Source organism: Dreissena polymorpha, chromosome 1 (assembly GCF_020536995.1).
Source record: "Dreissena polymorpha isolate Duluth1 chromosome 1, UMN_Dpol_1.0, whole genome shotgun sequence".
Taxonomy (NCBI): domain Eukaryota; kingdom Metazoa; phylum Mollusca; class Bivalvia; order Myida; family Dreissenidae; genus Dreissena; species Dreissena polymorpha.
This window is the reverse complement of record NC_068355.1, coordinates 76,526,515-76,550,070: the sequence shown is the minus strand read 5'-3', so window position 1 is coordinate 76,550,070 and position 23,556 is coordinate 76,526,515. Positions and strand designations below refer to the sequence as shown.

The following is a 23,556-nucleotide window of genomic DNA, read 5'->3' as shown; positions in this document are numbered from 1 at the left end:
TAGCATGGCTGCCGGGGGAGGGTGGCAGTTTTCCTTATTTGGCTATAGAGAAACCTTGTAAACACTCTAGAAGTCACATTTTTTGCCCAATCGTCATGAAAGTTGGTCAAAACATTGGTTTTATTGATATCTCGGACGAGTTCGAAAATGGTCTAGATCGGTGAAAAAACATGGCCGCCAGTCGGCAGGGCATTTTTGTCTATATGTATATGTGAAAACATGTGAACACTCTAGAAGTCACATTTTTGGCCCAATTTTCATAAAATTTGGTCAGAACATTTGTTTCCTTGATATGAGAGTTGAATTCGAAAATGGTTCCGGTCAGTTGAATAGCATGGCTGCCGGGGGAGTGGGGCAGTTTTCCTTATTTGGCTATAGAGAAACCTTGTAAACACTCTAGAAGTAACAATTTTTGCCCAATCATCATGAAAGTTTGTCAAAACATTGGTTTTATTGATATCTCGGACGAGTTCGAAAATGGTCTAGATCGGTGAAAAAACATGGCCGCCAGTCGGCCAGGGCATTTTTCTCTATGTGTATATTGTGAAAACATGTGAACACTGTAGAAGTCACATTTTTGGCCCAATTTTCATGAAATTTTGTCAGAACATTTGTTTCCTTGATATGAGAGTTGAATTCGAAAATGGTTCCGGTCAGTTGAATAGCATGGCTGCCGGTGGAGGGTGGCAGTTTTCCTTATTTGGCTATGGAGAAACTTTGTAAACACTCTAGAAGTAACATTTTTTGCCCATTCATCATGAAAGTTGGTCAAAACATTGGTTTTATTGATATCTCGGACGATTTCGAAAATGGTCCAGATCGGTGAAAAAACATGGCCGCCAGTGGGCGGGGCATTTTCCTCTATATGTATATGTGAAAACATGTGAACACTCTAGAAGTCACATTTTTGGTCCACTTTTCATGAAATTTGGTCAGAACCTTTGTTCTCTTGATATGAGAGTTGAATTCGAAAATGGTTCCGGTCAGATGAATAGCATGTCTGCCGGGGGAGGGGGGCAATTTTCCTTATTTGGCTATAGAGAAACCTTGTAAACACTCTAGAAGTAACATTTTTTGCCCAATCATCATGAAAGTTGGTCAAAACATTCGTTTTATTAATATCACGGATTAGTTCGAAAATGGTCCAGATCGGTGAAAAAAACATGGCCGCCGGTCGGCAGGGCATTTTTCTCAATATCTATATTGTGAAAACATGTGAACACTCTAGAAGTCACATTTTTGGCCCAATTTTCATGAAATTTGGTAAGAACATTTGTTGCCTTGATATGTGAGTTGAATTCGAAAATGGTTCCGGTCAGTTGAATAGCATGGCTGCCGGGGGAGGGGGGCAGTTTTCCTTATTTGGCTATAGAGAAACATTGTAAACACTCTAGAAGTCACATTTTTTGCCCATTCATCATGAAAGTTTGTCAAACAATGGTTTCATTGATATGTCAGAGGAGTTTGAAAATGGTCCAGATCGGGGAAAAAACATGGCCGCCAGTCGGCAGGGAATTACTCTATATGTATATAGTGAAAACATGTGAACACTCTAGAATTCACATTTTTGGCCCAATTTTCATGAAATTTGGTCAGAACATTTGTTTCCTTGATATGAGAGTTAAATTCGAAAATGGTTCCGGTCAGTTGAATAGCATGGCTGCCGGGGGAGGGGGGCAATTTTCCTTATTTGGCTATAGGGAAACAATGTAAACACTCTAGAAGTAACATTTTTTGCCCAATCATCATGAAAGTTGGTCAAAACAATGGTTTTATTGATATCTCGGTCGAGTTTGAAAATGGTCCAGATCGGTGAAAAAACATGGCCGCCAGTCGGCAGGGCATTTTTCTCTATATCTATATAGTGAAAACATGTGAACACTCTAGAATTCACATTTTTGGCCCAATTTTCATGAAATTTGGTCAGAACATTTGTTTCCTTGATATGAGAGTTGAATTCGAAAATGGTTCCGGTCAGTTGAATAGCATGGCTGCCGGGGGAGGGTGGCAGTTTTCCTTATTTGGCTTAGAGAAACCTTATAAACACTCTAGAAGTCACATTTTTTGCCCAATCGTCATGAAAGTTGGTCAAAACATTGGTTTTATTGACATCTCGGACGAGTTCGAAAATGGTCCAGATCGGTGAAAAAACATGGCCGCCAGTGGGCGGGGCATTTTTGTCTATATGTATATGTGAAAACATGTGAACACTCTAGAAGTCACATTTTTGGCCCAATTTTCATCAAATTTGGTCAGAACATTTGTTTCCTTGATATGAGAGTTGAATTCGAAAATGGTTCCGGTCAGATGAATAGCATGTCTGCCAGGGGAGGGGGGCAGTTTTCCTTATTTGGCTATAGAAAACCTTGTAAACACTCTAGAAGTAACAATTTTTGCCCAATCATCATGAAAGTTGGTCAAAACATTGGTTTTATTGATATCTCGGACGAGTTTGAAAATGGTCTAGATCGGTGAAAAAACATGGCCGCCAGTCGGCAGGGCATTTTTCTCTATATGTATATTGTGAAAACATGTGAACACTGTAGAAATCACATTTTTGGCCCAATTTTCATGAAATTTGGTCAGAACATTTGTTTCCTTGATATGAGAGTTGAATTCGAAAATGGTTCCGGTCAGTTGACTAGCATGGCTGCCGGGATGGGGGGGGGGCAGTTTTCTGTATTTGGCTATAGAGAAACCTTGTAAACACTCTAGAAGTCACAATTTTTGCCCAATTATCATGAAAGTTATTCAAAACATTGGTTTTATTGATATCTCGGACGATTTCGAAAATGGTCCAGATCGGTGAAAAAACATGGCCGCCAGTGGGCGGGGCATTTTTCTCTTTATGTATATGTGAAAACATGTGAACACTCTAGAAGTCACATTTTTGGCCCAATTTTCGTGAAATTTGGTCAGAACATTTGTTTCCTTGATATGAGAGTTGAATTCGAAAATGGTTCCGGTCAGATGAATAGCATGTCTGCCGGGGGAGGGGGGCAGTTTTCTTATTTGGCTATAGAGAAACCTTGTAAACACTCTAGAAGTCACATTTTTTGCCCAATCATCATGAAAGTTGGTCAAAACAATGGTTTTATTGATATCTCAGACGAGTTTGAAAATGGTCCAGATCGGTGAAAAAAACATGGCCGCCAGTCGGCAGGGCATTTTTCTCTATATGTATATAGTGAAAACATGTGAACACTCTAGAAGTCACATTTTTGGCCCAATTTTCATGAAATTTGGTCAGAACATTTGTTTCCTTGATATGAGAGTTGAATTCGAAAATGGTTCCGGTCAGTTGAATAGCATGGCTGCCGGGGGAGGGTGGCAGTTTTCCTTATTTGCTATAGAGAAACCTTGTAAACACTGTATAAGTCACATTTTTTGCCCAATCGTCATGAAAGTTGGTCAAAACATTGGTTTTATTGATATCTCGGAAGAGTTTGAAAATGGTCTAGATCGGTGAAAAAACATGGCCGCCAGTCGGCGGGCATTTTTCTCTATGTGTATATTGTGAAAACATGTGAACACTGTAGAAGTCACATTTTTGGCCCAATTTTCATGAAATTTTGTCAGAACATTTGTTTCCTTGATATGAGAGTTGAATTCGAAAATGGTTCCGGTCAGTTGAATAGCATGACTGCCGGTGGAGGATGGCAGTTTTCCTTATTTGGCTATAGAGAAACCTTGTAAACACTCTAGAAGTAACATTTTTTGCCCAATCATCATGAAAGTTGGTCAAAACATTGGTTTTATTGATATCTCGGACGATTTCGAAAATGGTACAGATCGGTGAAAAAACATGGCCGCCAGTGGGCGGGGCATTTTTCTCTATATGTATATGTGAAAACATGTGAACACTCTAGAAGTCACATTTTTGGCCCAATTTTCATGAAATTTGGTCAGAACATTTGTTTCCTTGATATGAGAGTTGAATTCGAAAATGGTTCCGGTCAGATGAATAGCATGTCTGCCAGGGGAGGTGGGCAGTTTTCCTTATTTGGCTATAGAGAAACCTTGTAAACACTCTAGAAGTAACATTATTTGCCCAATCATCATGACAGTTGGTCAAAACATTGGTTTTATTGATATCTCGGATTAGTTCGAAAATGGTCCAGATCGGTGAAAAAAACATGGCCGCCGGTCGGCAGGGCATTTCTCTCAATATCTATATTGTGAAAACATGTGAACACTCTAGAAGTCACATTTTTGGCCCAATTTTCATGAAATTTGGTCAGAACATTTGTTTCCTTGATATGAGAGTTGAATTCGAAAATGGTTCCGGTCAGTTGAATAGCATGGCTGCCGGGGGAGAGTGGCAGTTTTCCTTATTTGGCTATAGAGAAACCTTGTAAACACTGTAGAAGTCACATTTTTTGCCCAATCGTCATGAAAGTTGGTCAAAACATTGGTTTTATTGATATCTCGGAAGAGTTTGAAAATGGTCTAGATCGGTGAAAAAACATGGCCGCCAGTCGGCAGGGCATTTTGCTCTATGTGTATATTGTGAAAACATGTGAACACTGTAGAAGTCACGTTTTTGGTCCAATTTTCATGAAATTTGGTCAGAACATTTGTTTCCTTGATATGAGAGTTGAATTCGAAAATGGTTCCGGTCAGTTGAATAGCATGGCTGCCGGTGGAGGGTGGCAGTTTTCCTTATTTGGCTATAGAGAAACCTTGTAAACACTCTAGAAGTAACATTTTTTGCCCAATCATCATGAAAGTTGGTCAAAACATTGGTTTTATTGATATCTCGGACGAGTTCGAAAATGGTCTAGATCGGTGAAAAAACATGGCCGCCAGTCGGCAGGGCATTTTTCTCTATATGTATATTGTGAAAACATGTGAACACTCTAGAAGTCACATATTTGGCTCAATTTTCATGAAATTTGGTCAGAACATTTGTTTCCTTGATATGAGAGTTGAGTTCGAAAATGGTTCCGGTCAGTTGAATAACATGACTGCCGGGCGGGGGGCAGTTTTCTGTATTTGGCTATAGAGAAACCTTGTTAACACTCTAGAAGTCACAATTTTTGTCCAATCATCATGAAAGTTGGTCAAAACATTGGTTTTATTGATATCTCGGACGAATTCGAAAATGGTCCAGATCGGTGAAAAAAACATGGCCGCCAGTCGGCAGGGCATTTTTCTCAATATCTATATTGTGAAAACATGTGAACACTCTAGAAGTCACATTTATGGCCCAATTTTCATGAAATTTGGTCAGAACATTTGTTGCCTTGATATGAGTGTTGATTTGGAAAATGGTTCCGGTCAGTTGAAAAACATGGCTGCCAGGGTGGGTGGGCAGTTTTCCTTATTTGGCTATAGAGAAATCTTGTAAACACTCTAGAAGTCACAATTTTTGCCCAATTATCATGAAAGTTGGTCAAAACATTGTTTTTATTGACATCTCGGACGAGTACGAAAATGGTCAAGATCGGTGAAAAAACATGGCCGCCAGTCGGCGGGGCATTTTTCTCTATATGCATATGTGAAAACATGTGAACACTCTAGAAGTCACATTTTTGGCCCAGTGTTCATGAAATTTGGTCAGAACATTTGTTTCCTTTATATGAGAGTTGAATTCGAAAATGGTTCCGGTCAGATGAATAGCATGTCTGCCGGGGGAGGGGGGCAGTTTTCCTTATTTGGCTATAGAGAAACCTTGTAAACACTCTAGAATCAACATTTTTTGCCCAATCATCATGAAAGTTGGTCAAAACATTGGTTTTATTGATATCTCGGATTAGTTCGAAAATGGTCCAGATCGGTGAAAAAACATGGCCGCCAGTGGGCGGGGCATTTTTCTCTATATGTATATAGTGAAAACATGTGAACACTCTAGATGTCACATTTTTGTCCCAATTTTCATGAAATTTGGTCAGAAGATTTGTTTCTTTGATATGAGATTTGAGTTCGAAAATGGTTCCGGTCAGTTAAATAACAAGGCTGCCGGGGGGGGGGGGGGGGTTCCTTATTTGGCTATAGAGAAACCTTGTTAATACTCTAGAAGTCACAATTTTTGCCCAATCATCATGAAAATTGATCAAAACATTGGTTTTATTGATATCTCGGACGAGTTCGAAAATGGTCTAGATCGGTGAAAAAACATGGCCGCCAGTGGTCGGGGCATTTTTCTCTATATGTATATACTATGAAAACATGTGAACACTCTAGAAGTCACATTTTTGGCCCAATTTTCATAAAATTGTGTCAGAACATTTGTTTCCTTGATATGAGAGTTGAGTTCGAAAATGGTTCCGGTCAGTTGAATAACATGGCTGCCGGGGGAGGGGGGCAGTTTTCCTTATTTGGCTATAGAGAAACATTGTAAACACTCTAGAAGTCACATTTTTTGCCCAATCATCATGAAAGTTAGTGAAAACATTGGTTTTATTGATATCTCAAACGAGTTCGAAAATGGTCCAGGTCGGTGAAAAAACATGGCCGCCAGTGGGCGGGGCATTTTTCTCTATATGTATATTGTGAAAACATGTGAACACTCTAGAAGTCACATTTTTGGCCCAATTTTCATGAAATTTGGTTAGAACATTTGTTTCCTTGATATGAGAGTTGAGTTCGTATAAATGCCGAGGGGGGAGGGGGGCAGTTTTCTTATATTTATATAGTAAAAAAAGCTTGTGAACACTCTAGAAATCACAATTTTTTGCCCAATCATCATGAAACTTGGTACAAAGATTGGGTTTTTATATATCACATAATTATTGCCATAATTATTGCCCTTAGACTGTCCAAATTTTCATTATATTATACAAAATCCTTGTAAACACTCTAGAGGTCACAATTTTGTTTCAGATTTTATGAATCTTGGTCATAATATTTATTTTTGTAAGCAAAGTTTGATATTTGGGAACTCAAAATATAGGTCACCAGGTCAAATCTTACAAAAACAAAAACACTCCATATGCTAGAGTTTTGGTTCAATAATGATGAAACTTAGCCAGGATGTTTTTCTGGACAATATCTAGGTCAAGTTTGACGTTTGGTAAAGATTGAATGAACCGACTCCTCTCAGGTGAGCGAACTAGGGCCATTTTGGCCCTCTTGTTATTATGGATATTTCACATGTATTGAAAAAAAATTGAAACAACATATTAAAACATAAAAAAAGGAATTTCAAAAGGATGTACAAGACTTCTAACCCAACCAAATAAACCAGAAATTCATTGGCAAATGTTTACTGCCTATTATGCTTGGGACCAACAAAATGTCTTACAATTACATAGAAAACTTACATCTGAACACTTTCATATGGATAGCCAATGAAAAATGAGAAATTCTACTTTCATCTGAAATGTGTCATTGTTTTCAATTGTATAAAAATGCTTTAGGTGAGAAGGGAAAAATACGTGATGGTGTAATATAATTAATTCAACAGACTTCCAAAATGGTAGAAATATTTAGAGACAAAAAACGAATTGCAGATACAAGTGATAAACGATTAATACAAATAAAAGTAGATGTTTGGTTTTTGCAATGGGAAAATAGCATAGTAAATGACACTGACATTGCAAAAAATAAAAAATATAAATGTTTTATGTCTAAGCAATGTATGGAAGACATTCAATCCTGTTTACAAGTATTTATTGAATTGACTGATAATGTGTTTAGTTTAAAAACAAGCATTCCAATAACATCAGCCCTGTTAAATTCAGATGTTAGTGAAATTGTATTTTGCCAACAATATGCAACTTACAATGGTGCAAATGCTTATCTATCTGCATACCAATATAAAAAATCTATGAATTCTGAACCAACAACATTATTTAATATAAGCATGCCAGGTCATAAGAAGAAAATTCAAACAAGGTGTGCCAACCAGTCATCATAACAGGCATTAAAATCTTCGCATTAATGAATGTAATATTATTTAAATGTGTAGGACGTGAAGCTCCTATTGCTCATCACAATGAAACATTAATTATAACCTGTCAGGTTATAATACCCTAAGTGGGTATATTTGGCGGTTATTGATATTCATACGTTTGTTCTGTATTTTGCTCATCACATTCCATACTGAAATCTATGCACAACATATTTTTTATGAAATTAATGAATGAAAAAACATTATATCTGTTTAAAATAAATGCTACATTTATATATGATTTATTATTTCATAAAAAGTAAGTTTTTTTTACCATTTTAAACATAAAACATGATATTGAATAAATACAAATTAAGGTATGATGTACAGTGTATTATTTGTTCTTTGATATTTGTATATAAATACATCTGATTTATTCAAAGCACTGTAAACGTATTTTCAATCTATATATGCATTGTATATTTATAAATGTTCCTATTGTATGACCTGTAATATTATCTCATGTTAGCGTCTTCCTACAGCATGACAGATCATCATGTACATCCAACACTGTAGAATTCATGATGTCTATTACTTGTTTTGTAGGTTGACAGTTGACCACACGCCCTTTCTACACTTTTTACTCGTGAAATGGCCACGCCTAACTGGCCAAGTTAAAATATACCGCGACAGTCAATTTCAACACTGAAATACATTATATTACATTACAATTTTAAAAAATCAACAACTGATTTAAATTTTAATGTGTAGGTATATTCACATTATAGTTACAAATCACTTTGTGCAATAGAATCAATTATTTGAAAATATTTTATTATTGTGATTTATTATAAAATCATGAACCACAATTAGTTTACATTCCAGACAATGAACCTGATTATAAATTGTATATATATATTGTTTGATGTTAAAATACTTTAAAACAATATGAACATATTAATATGTTACATCCAATTAATAATGAAATCTATTGATGTATAATACATTCTTATACATGCATAATTATGATGTACATACTTCTGCAAGATCATCCCTGTGACTTGTGAATGGTCAGAGCAAATGCAGGTTTCAACGGGAATTGCTCTCGTTCCGCAGTAACTATCTTGTCCTTTGGATTATACACAAAACTAACATTACATTTCTATTTAATGATTCATTCAATGGATCATTATTAATAATTGGAAACTACAGTATGTGTTAAGATTGTTTGTTAATTAGTAACCTTATTTCGACAATATTATAAAATTAAAATGACCTGTATATCCATGTCAGAATTATACATTTCTTATCTTTTTGAAATTATAATGACTCATGTGGAATCATAAATTGTAAATATAATACAAACATGTTGAATTTACTCATTATTGTTAATAAATGATGAATAACTGTGAATACAATTTTTTGAATATCAATTGTGATTAACACTGAGGGAAACTCAACCACAACTTTTTCTGCAGTAATTGCACGCACAATGTCGGTTACTCCATTCACACGTTTTTCATTCAAGGTGTGAATAAGCTGAACTGGGCATGCATTTTTTAACCACAACATTTTTGGTGCAGCAATTCTGTCCAAGTCTTGTTTATGTCCACGATCGTTGGATGAAAACTCAAACAATTCCCCAGGATATTTCTGAAATACAGTTCTCTTATAGTGGCGAAAAGCTTTGTGTTTTGTGCTGATCTGTTGCCAGTGAGAAGCCTTGATAATTACTTCACACATTCATAACTTCATCACTGAAATTTCCGTGAAAAACATTTTTTTACTGTATTAGACAGTAAGATTTCAGCTGCTGTCGTTCGCATATATTGTTCCAATAACATTTTGTGTGTGAAAACATCTTTGAATAAAAAGCAGTTAAAATAGTATTCCCCAGTGTCACTGTATGGAAGATTGACCACTAGTGGGAGTTGATAGAAGTCCCCACACAAAACAATTTGAATACCACCAAATGGTCAATTGTTTTTTTTTTTCATTTTGCAAACATTGTATATGCTGTCCATAGACTTTTACTTATCATTTAACATTCATCTATGATAACACAATCAGTTTACACATGCTCATGGTAAGCTTTTGTGATCGCCTTTTGTCCGTCGTGCGTCGTGAGTTGTGCGGCGTCAACATTTGCCTTGTTAACACTCTAGAGGCCACATTTATTGTGCAGTATTCATGAAATTTGGTCAGAAGATTGGTCTCAATGATATCTTGGATGAGTTCGAAAATGGTTACGTTTGCTTGAAAAACATGGCTGCCAAAGGGCGGGGCATTTTTCCGTATATGGCTATATATGGCTATAGAAAAATCCTGTAAACACTCTAGAGGCAACATTTATTGTCCGATCTTCATGAACCTTGGTCAGATGATTTATCCCAATAATATCTTGGACGAGTTAAAAAATGATGCCGGTTGGTTGAAAAACATGGCCGCCAGGGGGCGGGGCATTTTTCCTTATCTGGCTATATTAAAACCTTGTTAACACTCTAGAGGCCACATTTATTTTCCGATCTTCATGAAACTTGGTCAGAAGAGTTGTCCCAATAATATCTTGGATAGGTTCGAAAATGATTTCGGTTGCTTTAAAAACATGGCCACATGGGGGGGGAGGGGCATTTTTCCTAATATGGCTATACATGGATATAGTAAAATCTTGTTAACACTCTAGAGACCACATTTATTGTCCGATCGTCATGAAACTTGGTCAGAAGATTCATCCCAATACTATCTTGGACGAGTTCAAAAATGATGCCGGCTGGTTGAAAAACATGGCCGCTAGTGGGCGGGGCATTTTTCCTTAAATGGCTAGAGTAAAACTGTGCTAACACTATAGAGGCCACATTTATTTTCCGATCTTCATGAAACTTGGACAGAAGATGTGTCCCAATGATATCTTGAATAGGTTCTAAAATGGTTTCGGTTGCTTTAAAACATGGCGACCAGGGGGCGGGGCATTTTCCCTTATATCGCTTTAGTAAAACCTTGTTAACACTCTACAGGCCACATTTATTGTTCAATCTTTTTGAAATTTGGTCAGAAGATTTGTCTCAATGGTGTCTTGGATGAGTTTGAAAATTATTACGTTTGATTGAAAACAAACGGCTGCCAAGGGGCGGGGAAATTTTCCTAATATGGCTATATATGCCTATAGAAAAATCTTGTTAACACTCTAGAGGCAACATTTATTGTCCGATCTTCATGAAACTTGGCCAGAAGATTTATCCCAATAATATCTTGGACGGATCTAAAAATGATGCCGGCTGGTTGAAAAACATGGCTTCCAGGGGGCGGGGCATTTTTCCTTATATGGCTATAGTAAAACCTTATAAACACTTTAGAGGCCACATTTATTTTCCGATCTTCATGAAACTTGGTCAGAAGATTTGTCTCAATGATACCTTGGATGAGTTTGAAAATGGTTTCGATTGCTTAAAAAACATGGCCACCAGGGGGCGGGGCATTTTTCCTAATATGGCTATATATTGCTTTAGTAAAACCTTATGTACACTCTAGAGACCACATTTATTGTCCGATCATCATGAAACTTGGTCACAAGATTTGTACCAATGATATATTGGATGAGTTCGAAAATGGTTCCTTGGTGGAAAAAACATGGCCGCCAAGGGGGCGTGGCATCTTTCCTTAATTAACACTCTAGAAGCCATATTTATTGTCCGATCATCATCAATCTTTGTCAGAAGATTTGTCCCAATGATATCTTGGACAAGTTCAAAATGGTTTCAGTTTCTTGAAAAACATGACCACCAGTGGGTGGGGCTCTTTGCCTTATATGGCTTCATGAATCTTTATTAAACTTTGTCAGAATATGTGTTTAAATGATATCTTGGATTTGTTTGAAAATGGTTCTGGTCTGTTGAAAAAACGTGGCTGTCAGGGTGTTCATAAGTCATGAAAGTTGGTTAGAACATTTGTTCTAATGACATCTTGGGCTGCACAGAACAGATCAGTTTCTTTAAATCTCAGGTGAGCGACTTTGGGCCTTTCAGGCCCTCTTCTTTCAACAACGCTCTAATATCTAAGGCCCTCTTCTTTCAACAACGCTCTAATATCTGGAATTAAAGCTGACAATATTTCTTCAGGATCATGACGACCATCTAAAAATACCGACGAACTTGTGAACAGTGTTGACACCATATGGCCTTCCACTACCTGAAAATAAAGATTGTTCAAATACACATATAATGATGCATCGATTTCAAATGCAAAATGCTATGTTAGTCTTAAAATATGTACATGTATTACTTCAAATATCTATCTATCGATATGTGTATACTGCCAAGCGCCCTTCGAGCATTGTAGGCAGATATGGACGTTATCAAATCCGTTTTCTGTGATGAACCAGTACTTGGTATCTATGGAGGAGATGATGAGAACGCTTCTCGAGTAGGAAGAGAACCCACGAACTCCTGATCGCAAGGCGGACACCCCATCCACTACACCACCGCTATCTGTATATTGTTCGAGCCCACTCTAATCAGCGCTTTTATTATTCTAGTTAATGAAATATAATTTCTAGGACAATAATAAAAGTTATGTCTATAACTGATAGACATATCATGTATTTTAATGATTCTTAGTTTATAGTAGGAAATATACAGTCATTGTCAGTAACATTGATAGAATACCAAACGAAATATAATGTGGTAAAGAACAAAATCAGAAATGCGATGATACAAATATGGTATATATATATTATAAAGCAAATTAAGTAAATAAAGTAAATATTACCGTAAACTACACAGGCAATCCCGGTGGAACATGTAACTTGAACACATAGCCCTTTGGAGTGTAATACATTTGCAATATCGGAGACAACATACGATTCCCCTGTGCCAGCGGATCCCAAAATCAATAAATTGTGACCGTGTGCGTGTAATTGCGGTGAATTCATTTTAATTGAGAATGAATATCTCAAATATGTTCCGTATCACTAAGAATGAAAAGGTAAAACAATTAATATCGATATTGCCTTATTTTCGTTCTTTAAATTGTACAACTCGTGATTTGTTTACTTTTTGTGGGCGTGTGAATTTTTAAACCAGGCTGCAAGTCATTAATTAGTTAGTTGTATCAAAATACCGGGAACCATGACTTGATTTTATCGGACCAATCACATGTAGTTTTACAAACGGTAATGAACATTTATCCGAAGCATTCCAAAGTGTTATGGCTGAAAAGAATTCACCATCATCGTTTATGTAAATATGGGCTATAATTTAGACAAGAGTGTTAATTAATTTGTTTGACAGTTGTATCCCTTGTATATATGTATAGTTTATATACCTTTTATGTCCCTGTGCTTTGCCACGACAATATCACTGCGTCCCAAGATGTCCCACTATGTATCGTGATGACGAAATTAGTTGCCACGCTAGGCTGAATCACAGTGATGCGTGGCGGAATGCATAAATCCTGCTAGACGTAATGCACTTTTAATTAGCGGAAATTCTAACATGCTTCTTTTATAAATCGAACTTATACTTGACTTATACTTTCAAAACCGCAGTAAAACGCGCATAATAGTGAAGTGTTATGTATTATGGTTCAAACGGTAGTGAATTTTGTTTAAAATGTAAGAATGTTTTACTGTTGTTATACTAGTGTGAAATTACAGTTACTTATACTGAAACAAATGCTAATAAAAATATATTTTTTATTTTCGTTGTTAACTAAACTTACTGTTAATGTATCATCATTAATATGTAATGCAGCGTTTTATATTATCAGCAGAAAGAACTTTCCATTCAAAACAAGAGTAGCAACACTGAAATCGACCTAGTGTTCGCAATTGACGCAGAAAGCCATACAGACAGCACATTGCAAATAGAAACAGTGAAGAGATAGCATGGATGATAAGACTAATCCCCAAACTCCAGTGCGCAGCTTCATTGAGGAACCGGATATCCAGTGGAGGTACGGTAAGCCGAACTTTGAGGTCGTGGATAGAGCCTACCTCGCTGGGAAGATTAGAAACCACCCAGTAGGGTCGCTGGAGAAAACGGTAGAAAACCTGGTGAAAACCTGGGAAATGGAGAGCACGCATAAGATGCATGAGAAGGTAAGCATCTGACAACAGTCATTCAATATAATCATACGGTTTTAATTTTAGAAATATAAACGGTCACAATTGTGAAGGTCCTTTTTTAAATTAATTACTTTCAACAGCGCTCAGGTAATTGAAGAAAGGAAAACACTTATATTGCATGAGACAATGTGAGATGTAAAACGTATATTATTGTACCAACACAAACCGGCTTGTCGTAGTAAGTGGTTTGGGAAATAGTGAGGCCGATTGGGACTTCGAATGGACAAAATATGTAGGTCGAGTAGTACGGATGATAAAATAGATGGCGAAAACCAACATGTTATTGATCTCAGTTTTGATAAAAAGGTATTATGATTATTGCAATCAACAGAAACTACAACCCCATTAATACCATCAGATCTATACATTAATAACGAGAATATAGAAACAATGACAAGTCTGGTGGAACGAAACGAACAAAATATGATATCCATTCGCCTAAACTAAAATGCGATCGTCTACGTTCATAGACCCAGAAGCTCGAATCCAAAGAAATAACATGATTTTTATTTTTTAAATAAATATCTTCAGCATGACTAAATATAGAGCACCGATTCTAAATTTCTTGAATTTCTAACTATATCTTGACCCCAGTAAAATATATAATATAAGAGCTCGTTGCGAAGGATACCAAGAGATAAAGGTCCGTCAGCTTCAGGACATGCTCTACAAATTCCTCTTATTCTCAATCATACGCGAGACCTGCATAGCCTGGCGAAAGGGCTGAGGGTAGAGGCCTTCAAACCCAAGTGTCTTCCAAGACTACTCCGCATCTCCTACCTGGATCACAAGACCGATGATTACGTCCGGAATATGAATACGCACTTCTTTATGGCGTACCACTTGGGTCAAAAGTCAACAAGACCTACTAGGTAAAAAGAGAAATGTACTTCGACTTACAATATGTACGTCTAAGTACATTTTTTAGACGTACAGTTTTTACCGACCCGTGCGTGTAAGCCAACCAGAAGACGCCTTTAATGGCGGATAATACGCCGGTTCTTTTGCTACCTGGTGTGTTTATTCTATTGCTAGTATCATTTGAAATCTAGAAATCATACCTTTACGAGTACAAATGTATTTAAATATAATAGACACTTTTTGCGAATTAAGAGGCGTAAATACCGTTCCTAATAGAAACACAAATACGGGTTCAACAATATGTGTACTCGTCGCCACGACTGAAATTTTCGATTTAAATGTAAATTTAAAACATAATTATTTCTTTCGTCAAATTTACCGTCAAGCAGATACTTATTTACAATTCTTTTTTTATTCATTTTGTCCTCAATGAAAGAAGATTTTTAACATTTATTATGAATAAATCTGAAGGAAAAGCGGCTTTAGAGACGAGTGTTTTTATTGGCTGTTCAAAAAATGTGTACGTCGAAGTACAAACGTGCACGTCGAAGTACAAATTGTTCTTCGACGTACAAATATATACTTCGAAGTGTATTTCATATTTATACGTCGAAGTATAATTTTTGTACTTCGACGTACATATTGTACGTTGAAGTACATTTCTCTTTTTACTAGTAGGTCTTGTTGACTTTCGACCCAAATGGTACGCCATACTTCTTCGCGGACATTAACCCCAAACTGGCGACCGTCGAACAAAGAGAGCTGATTTGTTTTGGGCACGTCACTAGGCACAAATTAATGTGTAAGGCTTATTTCTAATGCATGCTAGAGAGAGAAGTAGCCGTCACAGCCGCCAGAACAAAGGCTGGATGCAATGTGAAAAACGTGGACGTCCTTTCGAAGGGATGAGCTACAGCCCAAAACAGACCAGACTGGCGGATTATGTGTGTGTCGTCGTGCCTCATGCCCCCTCCCCCCACCTTACAACCAAACCGGCGAAGAAAATAACGATGATGATGATGGTGGTGATGCTGCTTATTCTGCTGCTGCTGATGGTGATGATGATGTTGTTGATGATGATGATGATGGTGGTGTTGGTGGTGGTGGTGGTGGTGATGATGATGATGATGATGATGATGATGATGATGATGATGATGATGATGATGATGATGATGATTTGTTTGTAAATATCTCGGTCGAGATCTATTTTTTGAATGTGTTTGGTCAATTTCAGGACTGGCAATCCGTGGATAAAAAGGTGTTTTTCTTACAATCGAACGGTGGAAGAAAATTTAATTTGGCTGAACAGATTCAGATGGGCAACTACAACCTTTTCTTCCATGACAGCGTTTTGTATAACTCAGATCTGACATCAGACGAATCACTGCACCTGTTTCAAGAAGCATTCAATCACGGCTTTCCTTGGGAAGTGCTTGACGTCATATCAGGTATTATGTTAATTTCATGTTGTTCTGATTTCCTGAATAATTTATATGAATAAACTATATGAACGCCACCGAATGTCGCGAATACGAATACAATGACATATTGTGTACACATTCCATGGTCCATAATATTTCATCCTATTAGAGTATGATACATAAAGCAACTATTCGAGTATTTAACATACTTTTCTTTTATTGTGTTTAGGTAGTTTGTTTTGGTACTAGCCATTACTCGCGCTCAATAGCGTGCGACAGACAAAACAGAAAAAGCAGCAGTTGTTGCGTGCGTACCTTAAGCTTACCGACAAACACACTATTTTTCGGTACGCCCGCTTTGTCTAACACGATGCTGATTGATGGATACTCGTGCGAAATTCTTTAAGGGCTAAATGATGTTCGCATTACCACAATATGTGATAATTTTCATTAATATGATTAAGTCATCCGTTTTACCGGAATACCTGCAAATGACACTACGTGGATTAGTGAGGAAAACTCATTTAGTTTAAAAGTATTTATTTTAGCTCGATTGCACAGAGAGCCTAATGCTTCTTTGAAACGGTCTCGAGTCCGTTAACCGGGACTAGAACCAGTTCTTGGGTCAATTGGGGGAAATCTAAAGAACACCCCCACAATTGGGATCGAAAACCTGACCTCCCGATCCCTCATTGGACACGATATCCACTACACCACTGCGTCTCACACAAAAAAAATGTAAATGTGTTTACGTTTAGTTTATGTAAATAAACAACTTTCATTAAAACGATTTTGTTAAATTGTAAAGATATAGTGATTTAGCCGCACGAAAATGGCAGAGGGTGGGTGAGAAGAAATGGAGCTAGGTGCTGAACTTTGTACATTCTAAGTGACTTTGTCAACGTTTGTACAATTGAAAAATTTCCACTTTTTTGTCACAGATTCAAATAATAAATGCGAATGTGCATCAGTCGGCAAAATAACACATGACTGAGACTAATATTGAAAAACAAAGAAAGTCTCTTCTTAGCAAAATTCCAGTTTATACGGAAAGTGTCGTCCCTGATTAGCCTGTTGATTAATTGATAATTAAGAAAACTGTCTTATGACAAATTGCTTAATGGATGTTTAGTTTCAATTCTGATTAGCCTATATGTGGTTTGGCTCTGCTTATTAAATCCAGGTACTCACAAAATCAACTGTTGACCGTTTCAATACAAATAAGATATGAATAACTGAATTCTAGACGTTATATTCTAATGTTTGTCGTTCGTAGCAACAGGGATATATATTTAAGGCGCAATCTGTGAAAATGGGGTTTAATTCATGTGCGTCAAGTTTCGTCCCAGATTAGCCTGTGCAGTCCGCACAGGCTAATCAGGGACGACACTTTCCGTATAAACTGGAATTTTGCTAGGAAGAAACTTTCGTTAAACGCTAAATATCATTAAAGCGGAAAGTGTTGTCCCTGATAAGCCTGTGCGGACTGCGCAGGCTGATCTTGGACGACACTTTACACACATGCATTTAACCCCATTTTCACAGAGCGAGGCTCATTTGTATTAAATGCAGCAATATAAAAATCTGCAGCACTCTTAAGAAGTTACATTATAACATTGTGTGGGTTCTAAGGTTAGCGTATCGTGTCTTCAACTCTATCTAGCAAAGATTGATTTGATCCAAAACGTTCTCTTCCGCATACTGAATGCATTATGGCATAATGTCATGCATAATGTATTATAATTAAAAATCCATTAATTTACAAGTATTCATCGTACGTGCGTTTTTTTTCAAGCAATTTACACTGCAAAAAATAGTTTAGCTAAAGTACGACAATTTACAGTTGCAGCTATTGATGGATGATATCTTTTAAGAATTGTTTAAGAATTAACATATGAAGTTAAATCAGTTTAAAGGTTTATGAAAGTTATTGAGTAACGCACTGAATTAAGCAATATATAATCATAGCTTAACCTCCATCATATTCGTTTACAAAAAGCAATCCATCCAAATGCGACTTTATTATAATGACCGGAATGTACTTTACTCGCGGCTTCCTCGACAAAAGTATTAACATGTAACCATTGCATATACTCTTCGTTATATAGCATAAAATGTATATTTGCTTTGCATTTCTGCAAATCAAGCAATGAGTCCGATATATATTCGTTTTTGCTTATCTGACTACCTAGTAATAAGCAATGTACCCGGCTTATCCTTGTAATCCGTGTGATTCTTGTGTAAAATCCTTCGTAAAGCGCTTAAAGCCACACACCTTAAATGAAATACATGGCATAGTAAATTTAATTATAAATAAGAAACATATTTTATCTATGCCAATTAGAATATATCGGGTGGTTACATGGTAGAAATCCGTCTCTTTTGCGCTTTAAAACTTAAAAATAATTGCGTTTGTCGAAATGGACGTATACGTCTAGAAATCCTACTTTCGGTTATAAAAGCGGTACCATTTGAAAAATAGTAGATTACTTGCTAACTACGCTTTAGATTTAATTTTATCTATCTCAATTAAAATATATCTGGTGGTTACAAGGTAGAAATCCGTCTTCTTTGCGCTGTAAGACTTAAAAATAATCGCGTTTGTCAAAATGTACGTATCGAAATCCTACTTTCGGTTTTAAAATTTAAAAACATAATAAATAACTTGCTAATTAGGCTTTAGATTAAATAACAATTTTGCACACTCTTAAATTGCATCTATATGTATTGATTAACATGTACTTCATTTCAATGTGTGTGTCTTTAATGATTATCATAGCATCAAGATTTTTGTTTTTATACCTGCGCGTGCAATGATTGTTAAACAGCAATAAATATGGATATGATTTACACTCGTGAGCTTTTTTAAATATATATGTGTATGTCCTCAAGCGTAAAATCAATTATTAATAGTTCAGTAATTTTCTAATTATTAATATTGCACGTGCTTAGGTCCACCAAAAGTGTGCTTCACTTGGCGTCACTGGGGCAAGTTTGAGGGACCTTACAACGGCTTTGAACCGACGGGGAAGACTCTGGAAATGACCGGATTCTGCGTTGTCAATGTTACTGAAGATCTAAAGATCCAGTCTATTGACGTGTTCTTTGATCCGCATGCGCTGATCCTAAAACTCATGGGATGTCAACCCTTCACAAAGTGGCAGTGTCCGTTTGTACAGCTTCGCAAATAACACCGAACACGAATTATTGTTCAACATGCCGAATAACCGGTACTCAAATGGTATATTGGATAATATTAGTACATACAAGTTCATACTTAGTTTTATGATAATTCTCGTTTTTAATTGCAGAAGTATGTTTCATTATGTCTTTCGTATAGTAGGTGATGTTTTTTGATAAACAATTCAATCAACAAGAACAAATGATTATTCTGTTACTCGTTTAAAGGCAAGATTTAGCCGAGTTCTTGATTTCATCGATTTGTCCTACATGTATGTCATTTGGTATAATCGCCGAGACATCTGCTTTTCGAACTCATAACCTCATAAGCGATCGCGACAAATGTCTTATCTTTCATTGTATGTCCATGAAGTATCAAGGTTTTATACTGATGTTTATCACCCTCTATGTATGCTTAATTTCACTGTATCCTGGTTTTAATGAAATGTATGGTCGAGCACGTCCTTACAAAATATCATAAATAGTCCGTTTTTATAGTGTCCTGATTTGTCCTAATATATACACTGTCTTGGAGGGTCCGTTTTCATGAAGGATTATGAGGTGTTCGTATTAACATTGCTTTAGAAAATGTGTGGTTATCCGTCTGTATACAGTGGTTTTAATCAAAGACTGATTATTTAAAATTGGTCCCCGAGAAAATTATGAATGAAGCGGAATGACAACATAAAGCTCCGTGAATGGAATATAAATAGTGGAATATATCTACATCAAGTGTACGAAGTTATTACGATAGTATTATGATAGTTATATGTCTTTTTCTTCCGAATATTGACTGAAGTCGCCGAACGTCGACGTGGAACGACGAAAAAGAGATGACCATACCGACCAGTTCTGTTACCAGATATGTTACATTCTGTTACCATTAATTAAATAAAACAGCAGTTGTTAAAAGCTAGGTAGGAATATCAACAAGCGGTTATGGTGTTGAATTTCAAAAATAAAGTAGTAAATGGCCTATGTAATTTTGTCCACATAGTGCTTGGGAAATAGCAATCGATATTTTACATGTCCATATGTTTCACTGCACTGTAAACGATCAATTTTGTGTCTGAGAATAACGGGAATTATTGCGTATGCAATACATTACGTGGTGTGGTTAAAACTAACGATGGTTTATGATCATTCGTTTACAAAAATTATCAAACTTCAATGATATGTTAAACAACTCATCACTAATTATTATGGAGAACGCCATTTATCATGACTTGTCTTAAGAATATTTCTTTCGTAAAATTTTGCATACTTGAATCAACATGCAAGAACTCGGTCACACGCAAACTATATTTTGCTTTTTGAAGAAAGAAACTTTGATATAAGAACGAAACGATAAATAAAGGTATTGCAAACAAATGAGATTGAGTGAAGTTAAACACACAATTACATTACTTCATATATTGTATACGGCTACATGAACAAGCAAAAACATGAGCGTTTCATTGTGATTATTATTAAATATGACACGCCCCCAAATTAACGTGTACTGTGAATTGGATAAGGCTGTCGAGATCGGATTCTAAAAAATAACTGTGGATGGCTACTTGCACAACGCATAAACAGAACCCGCTTTAAGCAGATTTGGGCTTCCGTATACAAGTGTTTAACACCGTAGCATAGTTTTCATACCCGTTGCTAAGGGGTGCGTTGGGTGCGTTCGCACCCAATATTTTTGGACGAGTAAAAAAATTTACTTTAAGTTGCACCCAACTTTACTGGACTCAAAAACAGTTATTTATTTTGTCCAGGAACCCAGTGAGTCTTCGTATATAAGCGTTAAAATGATGTTGTATTCAATATGCAACCGCCAGGTCTATATATAATTAATTTTTCGATCAAGTCATTTCCAAGATAGCGCGTGATTTTTATTTAGATCTACAAGTTTTAACCGCAGAATTGTTGACATCATTAAAAGTTGTGACAGCAAAATTTGAGAAGATCTAAGAAGCCGTTCCCCGCAAAATGGATTTGGTATCTTTGTTTCAAATAGATACTTGTTTTCTGTATGATGCAAAATTATTAACCTGGCACTCTAATCCGTATATAATCGATATTCATTTATAGATATTCGATACTAAATGATTGTTTTGTAACTTCTGTCATCGTTATTTGTGTCTGTTAAAGCTATAACTGTAATAGATATCATAACGAAATGTTGAAGCCTACTTATTGTGGGTTGAAATCCCAGTCCGATAACCTTTTTCGACAATAATCTAAATGGCTGGAAACACAATTTGATTTACTTGAATAAATAAATAATCTTATAAAAAAGAAAACACATTTAGATGAGTATTAACGGAATGTCATGTCAGCTTCCGTAAATTACTGAAATCAAAGGACACCCTTCGACTTTTGCCGAAGACTAATGAGTCACTGATTAATAACATTATACCACGATTTATAACAATAACACATTGTGCACAGCATTTTCGACGGACTGCGTTGTCTTTTTGTTATATCCCCGTACAGCCATTTTCGGATCCCCTAAAGGGTTTTCCAGCAGAAAATATCAGCTATGATTAAGTCATGATAATTTTTGTGTTGAATGACAAGAAAACAAATCATTGTGACAAAGCAATGTACCGGTAGCTTTGTTTTCTAGTTTACCAACACTTAATGGCCTCTGTTCTGCTCCACATACATAACTTTCCACAATGTTTTAATTATGTCAAACTTGACACTAGGAATGCCCTACTCATAAAAAGTTGTTATAATGAATTAAAAACGGTATAATATATTATCAGTTTGACGTTAACGTTTAATTTCCATCAACTGTGACGGATCTTGAGCATATAGTGGGCTAATAAGTACATCTTTTTTTCTTCAACGTCCTGGTATACATTGTTAAGGACTTTGAGACCATAGGGCCAGTAGTTTGTGGTTATAGGGTCTTAATGAAGCATAAAGTGTTGTATTTTTCTGAAAATCGATTAGAAAAAGATGAATTATTTGTTAAAAATAAGAAAATAAAGAAACCAGTTATACCATTTTGATTTCTTTTTAGTATTGATGCACATTAGAGAATACCCAGTTTTGTTAATCAGTGTTTGTTGCATAATACACTATTAGCACGTTTAGAGCAATGCTAGGCCTCTGTGACTATCCATAGTAGCAGACAAATAATTGTTTTGAAAAAAGTCAAATTTTTCCATTTTATTTGCTCTATTTATGAATGGTAAAATGTTGGAATGGTAAAACACAACAATTGTATCAAGATTCCAAGATTCCAAGAAATAATGATATTTTATACCGTTCTTATTGTTGATTTCACATTATATAAATGTGTTGTTGCATATGTAAACAAAGTGTGTGCGCGAATAATAGTGTCGGGTTGAACACAGTATAAAATGATGTATTTCCGTGACTGATCAAAAAAGGTGGTTATTGAAAAACGTGGTGGGGAATACATGTCTGTTATATCATATTCATGTCGATCAGTCACTGAGTATGGTCAATGAACGTGAAATTTTATATAAAAATGCTCTATAATTTCAGTCTCTAAATACAGTTAAAAAGTGACCAGAATGCATGAGTTTACGTTTCATTTTCAAAATTGTTTAGACAAAGTGGGAGTACCTCCAAAGTCACCGATTGCAAGAGGAACATCCCCTCCCGCGCATACCCCCTTCCCCACTTCGCTGCTCAATAACAATCGTCTATGGCAAAAATTCGCACCCCCTTTCAAAACCCTTGCTACGGGCCTGGTTTTGGCAAAAATCATAGAAGGCACATTCTTATCGCGGTATAATTTGTTGAGTTGAATGAGAGTTGTACGTTGAAACTACTTTAAATGGAAAATGTTTAGATTTAGATTTAATAATACTTTAAAAAATGAAAACACACGTGGACTGAGAAACGCAGTTGGCAAACATCAACGTGTGATATTACATAGATTGCTTTGATAAAAGGATGACGTAAATAGCGCGACAACGTACAGCTAGCTATATGGGTTGAAAAACATTTGTTGCAAAATGTTATACGAGCCTTTCTTTGATGTCATTATTCAACAGAACAATGCAAGACGAGAAATCCCGCTTTCTAATCGCGTTTATTTAGGACTATGTATTTATCGAAAGATATGAGCGGCGCTCGGTGAAAACAGGGCTCAATGCATGTGCGTTAAG

The 23,556-nt window shown here is 36.2% G+C and overlaps 1 protein-coding gene across 3 annotated transcripts in view; it reads left to right on the top strand.

Annotated features, from left to right (window-relative positions):
• Positions 1-22,656, top strand: part of LOC127836145 (uncharacterized) — a 34,333-nt gene extending 11,677 nt beyond the window's left edge. Inside the window, exons 1-4 of one of the 3 annotated variants that reach the window (XM_052362591.1) lie at positions 13,338-13,442; positions 13,598-13,928; positions 16,051-16,264; positions 19,190-22,656. In XM_052362591.1, the coding sequence (XP_052218551.1) occupies positions 13,716-13,928; positions 16,051-16,264; positions 19,190-19,428 (666 nt within the window). In that variant the 5' untranslated portion in view covers positions 13,338-13,442; positions 13,598-13,715 and the 3' untranslated portion in view covers positions 19,429-22,656. Of the gene's footprint in view, positions 1-13,337; positions 13,443-13,597; positions 13,929-16,050; positions 16,265-19,189 lie in introns of those variants that run through there. The other 2 variants (XM_052362578.1, XM_052362584.1) reach the window with 2 other exon arrangements.
• Positions 22,657-23,556: the final 900 nt, after the last annotated feature.